The sequence below is a fragment of the Austrofundulus limnaeus genome, unplaced genomic scaffold, assembly GCF_001266775.1.
Source record: "Austrofundulus limnaeus strain Quisiro unplaced genomic scaffold, Austrofundulus_limnaeus-1.0 Scaffold29, whole genome shotgun sequence".
Lineage (NCBI taxonomy): Eukaryota > Metazoa > Chordata > Actinopteri > Cyprinodontiformes > Rivulidae > Austrofundulus > Austrofundulus limnaeus.
In genome coordinates, this window is record NW_013952431.1 from 615,822 (window position 1) to 623,916 (window position 8,095).

The following is an 8,095-nucleotide window of genomic DNA, read 5'->3' on the forward strand; positions in this document are numbered from 1 at the left end:
GGGAGAGGGAGGTCTGGGCCTCCCTTCTGAAGCTGCTGCCCCCGCGACCCGACCCCGGATAGGCGGAAGAAAATGGATGGATGGATGGATAGTTACTGCTGAAAAGGGAAAAAGCAAAACACAGATATGTTCTTTTATCATTCATAATCTCTAAGAAATAAAACACAAAAGTTTGCAAACCACACCAGAACTGGCTTTGCACGATGATCACTAAGTGACAATTCAAATGAATTACTAAGAACAAAGTTCAAGAAACTGAAAGTCACTTATTCATTAAAAGAAAAACAATCCCAAACACACGACTGTATCACCAAGCTGCTTCAGCGTATACAAATATTTTTACCTTGAGGGTAGACAACACCTCGTCTGTCTTCTCATTCGGACTGGTGGTTATGGAGTATCGGGGGTTGCGATCGGGGTCAATGACGGTGTCGCCTCTTTCCCAGCGAATGATGATGGGCCATTCTCCTCGGGCTGTGCAGTTCAGCTCCTTCACATGATTCTTCTTAGCCATGGTGGTGTTAGGGTGACTTGTGATCATTGCTGGGACTGACGGGATGAAGATGTAGGAATGGTAATCAGATCAATGACAAAAGAGAGATAAACAGAGGGGAAAAAAGAATAAGCAAATATTAAGTAGCTTTAGGTGGAAAAGGGAGACAGAAGTGAATAAGCAGAGAGGAGAAGGGAAGAATAAGTGGCAGTTAAATAGGAGGAGCTCAGAGTAGCTGAGTTCCATTGCATTAGAGTAATGAAGAGCTGTGGTCAATGAGGTAAAGTCAATAAACCTTCTTTCTCATTCTCCAATAGTTAACATTAGGGTGTAGGTGAATGAAGAGGCAAAAACAATACACTCCACCTTTCATGTACACTCTACACACACTTAATCTTGCAAGTCCAACACACACACTCAGTATTGATCCGAGGAGGGTTCTGCTGTTTTGTTTTCATCACTTATTCATCTCACCCTCCCTCTTTTCCGCTTTTCCTTCTTCTCCGCTGAGCGAAACAGACAGAATTGAGGGAGGCAGAGGAGAGGAACGGTTCAATCAATAACACTAACACGAGAAGGAGAAAGAGGGGAGCGCACCGGAGAGAGGGCCAAACCTGTGATAAAAAATAGCATGGTGAGACCAATAGATACAGTACATTTACGTGCACATTGTTATATGGGTTTGAGTGCACAAGTGTCAAACTCTGTCAGACACTGGACTTTGACGTCTTTCTTTCGATTATAGCTGAATTGTAAGATCGATGCACCACGTGCTGAAAAAGAAACCTCGGCCTACTTAAAAATATTGTACTTGACACTGATAATCGTTGCGCTTGTATTTATGTATTTTCCATTTCATTTTTATGTGGCATTACCCGTGGTGATATTGACAGGCATAGCAGCATGGAGCGATTGATTGCAGATAATGATCAAGCTCAAAGTCTTTTTGATTGTGTCAAGAGAGCTCCCATGAGTCAAACGATCAATCGCTCAGCCGTCTTCTTGCTGCCGATCACAGGTGTGCAAACACAATCCTTTCTCGTTTGCTGCTCCTTTGTGGGCTTTCTCATGTGTTCATGGTCACCTCTGCTCCACTAATCTATCACTGTGTCTATATCATATGTGTGAGTGTGGGTGTTCGTGCCCACAAGGAGAGTGTTTCGAGTTGCTTCACTGGTTTGACACAGTAAGCGAGTGCATGAAGGATGATAAAGCAGGGGCAGCAGAGCATCTTAGGTGTGTGCTTGTGTACTCACTTTTGACTGTGAGGACCATGCTCTTGCTGATGTCTGAACCCACCCCATTGGAGGCCTGACAGAGGTAGAAGCCACGATCCTCTTCTAGGACGTGTCTGATGAGCAGAGAGCCATTATTCATTATCTGAATACGGCCAGTCAGAGGCACAGGGTGGTACTGCTGTGGGCTCCCAATACCCGCTGCACAGAAGGAGACAAGACAGCAGCAAGACGAATAATTATGATAAAGTAATCTAACAGTATTTGCATTTGGAGACAATCTACTTTGCACAGTATGGAAATATGAATCTGGCAACGGGAAGGAAAATGCTGACAGAGGCACATACTGTAACACATGCATGCATAGATAAAAGTATGAAAGATGATTCATGTACCGAGTGCACCTCTGGCATGCTTCCACATGACTTTAGGAGGAGGGTATCCATCAACAGAACAGTTCAGGATTGCTGCCTTTCCATAGATCCCATCCTGGTTGTTGGGCTGCACAACAAATCGAGGAGGCACTGAAAAGAAATGAGAGAGAAAGTGAAAAAGAAAACTAAAAAAAAAAAAAAAAACTAAAACAGCAGTACCAGGCAAAACATCATCCATTTTTATAACTGACAGAAATGCAAAAAGTAATATAAAAATGTTTTGAATGAAAGCATCTTTTTGCAGTTGGAATTGTTTTTATAATGCAGCAATCCAGTTTTATCTTGGCTCCAGTTGGACTAGCCATTTGCTTGTCAGTCAGGTCATTATGAAATTATTTTTCTAACATCATTGAAATACTTATCTGTTACAGCTAAGCTATCAAAATATTTTTAACCATTCCACAGAACTCCACTTTAATATATCCTTTAAGAACCTTGTCTCACTGAGCAAGATTAAACAAATTAGTGAATAAAATACATGTTGTTTGTTTTATCTGTGGTGCAAACTTTTTATTTTGCACAGTTATCCATGTTTGTTCTAATTGTTGTCTTGACTTGCCAGGATGCTTTCATAAGAGATTTATGAGGAGCTGCAGGAGTTTGGATTCATTTTCTGAAGCCACAGGCACTGACCACCAGAGGCATGTGATTTCGAGCTCAGGTTGCATCAGGAATGGCAGACCTAATGTAAAACAATTGCCAAATGTCCTGTGCAAGTTTGCTCAATGAGTTGACCCTCATGGAGGGGAGCAACCAAAAGAAAAAAATAGTTTTGAAAACTCACATTCTAATGTTTCTGGCTTTATAAAGTAGTGATATAGACAAGCTGGTGTAAAAGCAGCATCCTTATGTTAAAAAGAAAAAATATCTAAAGATGTTTGTAGGGAATAATCATTTAGTTTACCTAATGCCTTTTGTCGGATATGACGTCTCTCAACAATGTCACAGATTTTAAACATTGACAAAATAAATCTTCTTAAGTTATTAGCTTTTTGTGGTTTTTGAGTGAAAATATACAAAAAACCCTCCAATTTAAGAACATTGCACGGTGTAATTTGTAGAGGAATGCCAACACTTGTATAGACCCAGGACTGAGTTTTTGTGACAAACACAAAATATTATTAAAAAAGGTTTAAAAAAGTATTGAAAAGTTCTCCTTAGCTATGTCTCTGGGCCCTCATCTTTGATTAATTTTTCTTCAAATAGTCTCTTCTCTGTAATCTCTATATCAAACTATAGCGTTCCTGCTTAATCTTTTCACACTCTGGCTCCACTTACCTGTAACTGTGAGCTGCCTCTCTGTGCTGACAGTAGCAGCATCATTTCTAGCAATGCAGGTGTAGTTGCCATTGTGTTTGAGAGATACTTTAGAGATCTGCAGGGAGCTCATGAACTCCTTCGTGTCGATGGTGATGCCCGAGGAGGGCACGATCTCCTGGCCATCCTTAACCCACGTGATGCGTATGGGCATGTCTCCAGACGACACAACGCAGGCGATGTACATCAGTTTGCCAATGGAAGTCGGGGGGAAGTCGAATGGTTGGATCAGCGGGGGAACTGAGAGGAAGGGGCAGAAGAAAAGAGGAGAAAACAGAAGTGAGGTAAAGAAAGGAGACTGTTAGGAAGGCAATGTAAGTAAGAACAAAAAAATGAGAAGAAAGGAGAAAAAGATCACATAAAATTTAAACATTATGAAAGCAAAGATGAGTAGAGTACAAAAAGAACAGGCACTGAGGTGATATGACAAAATAGGACTGTTTAAATAATTGGTGTGAGTATAATGTTTAAACAGTAAAATAAGATGGGCTCAGAGAAGTTAAATATTTTGAGACAAAGAATATGTGAGTGAATAAATAGTTTTGACTGTTCAGGGTTATTAAGAAGGCAAGACAAAAATTAATGTAAAATAAAAATACAGAAACAGAAAACAGTGAAGGAAGAAAAAGACTATGTTGCACACTTCCAATGTTTCAAATGCCTGTTTTAAACTCATTTTAGCAAAATTGAAGTAAACCAGTTTGTTTGACTGCAATAAATGACAAACACAATATCCTGAAGCTGTTGTCTCTTTCTAGACTAAGTTAAAAAAATCTCCATATTAACCACTCACACTGCAGCGAGCCATGCCCTTTACCAATGCCTCCTCTCTAACTCACCCCGCCCTGCTAAAGCCAGCCCATAATAGATGCTCTAATTAGAGCCCCATCCATAGGGGGATGAGCAGTGTTGCCATGGATACCTGCTGAGGTGATGCTGATAGTTTGGAGGGGGAGATGAAGGGATGGGGGTTCAGCTGAGACATCTGGGAGATTTAATCTGGGCCTCGTTAACATTCATCTAATTAAATGAGAGGCATGACGGGCACACAATCATACAAATACATACCTACGTTCACATAGAGTGCGATCTACGCGTATGTATGGAGGCCGTGTATGTGAATGCGCCTGTACGTGGTGAGGAACAATACGCTACACCACTGAGCAGCACACATTTCACACGCGCGCGCAGCCCACACTCACACATTGACAACTTCCTGGAACAAACATGTCGTTCTGCTGCTGCAGCTGAGAACAGAGTGAGACGTTACATGCAAAAATATTTACAACACACACACACACTTTTCATTCATACTAATACAAGCAGGCGCGGGGCTCACACACTAAGCAAACTTACGCAATAGCACTCCTGCTCTTTGTAATTGCAGAGTGGTTGAGAGCTTGTGCTCGGCCACTCCGCCCCTTAATCAGAGGTTATTAGAGGTAATGCACAAAGCTTTGTTCTTTCTTCTTGTTCTGTTTCACTAACACCACACTGCTTCAAGACATTGGTATTCACTTCCTTTTTAATGTTAAAACAAAGTGTGATTTATAAAGATTGCAAATATTTCTTCTCATTTTTCTTTTAATCATATTCTTTGGTGATATTTCATTGAGGAACACGACTGACGAACTTTAGTACACAAGATTTTCACGAGTAAAGGACCAGAGAATTCTAGAGGCACATGGCAGATCTAGACATGGTTTAAACTGTGGTTGAGCTGAGAGGAAAATTACTGAACAAGGGCAACTTCTCGAAGGCAGATTAGCAGTGTGTGAGACTTTTATCTCATAAATCCTCAAATAGGAATATTGGTTCAAAATAAGGTATGTGTTGAGATTAAGAATTAAGAGAAGATAGACAAATGTCTACGAAAAAAGGCATCTGACTTGAGCTCTGAAAGTTCTGAAATCTTAACTACTGCATCCCAAGACTTAAGATTTACTATATAACAATACTAATAGAACTAATAACAACTCTGACTTGTGGGAAGCTGATGTCTATTTGAAGTGGTCAGTGTGAGAAGTGTGGTACACCCTTTAAAAGCACAGTCAGGAATTTCAATAATATTACTTCCAAATTAATGACAATAAGCATTTAGTGGGTCATTGGCACTGCATTAACTGTTTAGGAGATTAGATTGTCCAAATAAAATACTGTTTTATTTATAACTCAATAGAAGCTGGTAAGCTGGAAGTGTGTGGGTTTTTTTGAAAATGGACTCTAATTGAAGAATGAGACAAAAAATTGGACCTAAAATAGAGCACTGAAGTGCCCCATAACAAGTGGAGGTAAATGTCAAACTTTTGTTTCTTAATGCTGTTTTTAACAATGTATTTTTCATCATTTACATTGTTCTCTGTGTAACCGGCACTGAGAACCAATCATGTACATTTCATAAATGCAACTTTACTGATTTTGCTACTATTCCCTAGTTGTCATAAAATTTTGTCGGAAGCTGATACTACGAACATCATATAGAGGTATTTGAAATTTATTTTTGCAATTACAAAAGGCTAAAGGTATTTGCAAAGAGAAAACCTCAACTTTGGTGCAACACAAAAAAGCATCAAAACCAACACCAACAACAAAATGGACTACATTAGCCCCAGGTGGACCACTTTCAATGAACAGGCATAAAAACATAAGCATTTCACTCATTCTCAAAGTCAAAATCACAAAAACTACTGTGCATATTCCAAACACACACATACACATAAAGCCATCTATGAGACGTATGTGTAAAGAAAATAAAACCTAAACATGTGTAAAGACATTTAATGTTCAACATTGTCACCTCAGTAACTGACCTTTGACTGTGACGTAAACAGTCTGTGTGATGGACTTGTGTGGCTGGATCAGCACGCTGCAGACATAGACACCTTCATCCATACCCTTCTGAACATCACTGAGCTTAAGTGTCCCATTCTCAAACACCACCTGGACAAACACGACCAACATTTCAGTATGATTATAAAGTATATAAAACAATATGTACACAGGTCATCATATTAAACATGGCCCTAAGATCAAAACAACTCTGATATAAAAGAAAAAAAGGTTATTTTGTGGTTTCATCTTTACAGAGCCAGCAAGGGGACATGGGAGGATTTTTTTCTTTTGCGTTACCTTGCAATACTTTTGTGTTACCTCGCTATATCTTTGCATTATCTCGCAATACTTTTTGTGTTGCCTTGCAAACGTTTGCTTTCCCTCGTGAAATTGTTTTGCATTCCCAAGCAAAAGTTTGTTTTGTTTACAAACTGAATTAAATCAGACTTGTATTTTGAAATATCCAGTTACCAAAACAGGAAGTGTCGCCAGAGCTCGTGAAATTGACATTTACGTTTCATGGCTGCATTGTGTTAAAATATCGGCATATAACATACTTCCATGCGTGGCTGTGTGATATATTCATTCTGAAGCTGAATTAAAGTAGCAGGCTAACTCGCTAATGGTGAGCAGGTGAATTTGTTCATAAACCGGCAGGCACATCAGTGATAAACGACTTTTGCGAGGGAATGCAAAAGGTATTGCAAGGTAACGCAATACTATTGCGTGGGAACGCAAAAGAAAATAAAATCTCCCATGTCCCCTCGCAGGCTCCGTACAGCTTTGTTTCATTGGAATTTTTTGGCTTCAGTGATGATAACATGAAAGTAAACGAGTAATGCAGTGTCTGACATTTAAGTTATTATGAAACCAGACCATTACAGGCCCAGTAAAGGCAAATAAGACAAACCAGGATGTCCCTTTGCTCTCACAATTAGATTATATATAGAATCACTAATTACGCTCACATGAATGTTTTTGGACTGCAGTAGGAAGACATACTCAAAAACAACATGTAAACTCCACTCAAAGCTTGACATTTAACCAAGAGCCTTTTTTTTGCAGTGAAATGGCAACAATAATCCTAACAACACAGTCCACCTAAAACAAAGCATATTTACAAATAAGATTTCACCTGGCGATGGTTGTCAGGCAGCAGAAGTCCCTCTTTTAACCAGTTAACCGAGTAATAAGGATACCCAATTACACGGCAGTTTATGAAAGTGTTTCTTCCTGCCACTGCCGTGATGTTCTTCATAGGCCGAATCTTTGGAGGGCCTGATTTGGAGAAAGGGAGAAAGAGAGAGAAATACAGGAAGACGAAGAAAGAAAGAGAAATGTGGTCAAACAAAGACAAGAAAAGGGGAAAAGAACATCATTAGTCAATGGTGCCAGAAGCAGGTCATGGAATTTTAGGAATAATGGGGAAGGTTGATAAGGAAGGGAAGGGGGAGAAGACAGAAGTGGAAACGAAAGTATGCAAGGGGTGTAGGAATAGATAGTAATTAGAATATCCTGCCCTAAAGTTACAGAGTTAAGTTCTTCGGCTGTCGGAGAAGATTTGATTTATTTCTAATCAATACTGTTAGGATTCTCCAGAATTAATATCGACACTTGCCTACCCGACCATATCAGTTTCCTGCTTACAAATCTGTCCCCATGATTCATCTCTCTCACATTCACAAAGTTGGTTCTGACATTTATTTATTTATTTATTTATTTATTTATTTATTTATTTATTTATTTATTTATTTATTTTTGCTGCAGTAGCAATACATTCATAG

The 8,095-nt window shown here is 39.4% G+C and overlaps 1 protein-coding gene across 1 annotated transcript in view; it reads right to left on the bottom strand.

Annotated features, from left to right (window-relative positions):
- Positions 1-8,095, bottom strand: part of LOC106515392 (Down syndrome cell adhesion molecule-like protein 1) — a 41,760-nt gene that overhangs the window by 25,346 nt on the left and 8,319 nt on the right. The window contains exons 5-10 of the mRNA XM_014005188.1: positions 7,447-7,589; positions 6,290-6,419; positions 3,441-3,719; positions 2,124-2,252; positions 1,750-1,929; positions 344-549 (exon numbers count right to left, since the gene is read on the bottom strand). Of these exons, the coding sequence (XP_013860642.1) occupies positions 344-549; positions 1,750-1,929; positions 2,124-2,252; positions 3,441-3,719; positions 6,290-6,419; positions 7,447-7,589 (1,067 nt within the window). The remainder of the gene's footprint in view (positions 1-343; positions 550-1,749; positions 1,930-2,123; positions 2,253-3,440; positions 3,720-6,289; positions 6,420-7,446; positions 7,590-8,095) is intronic.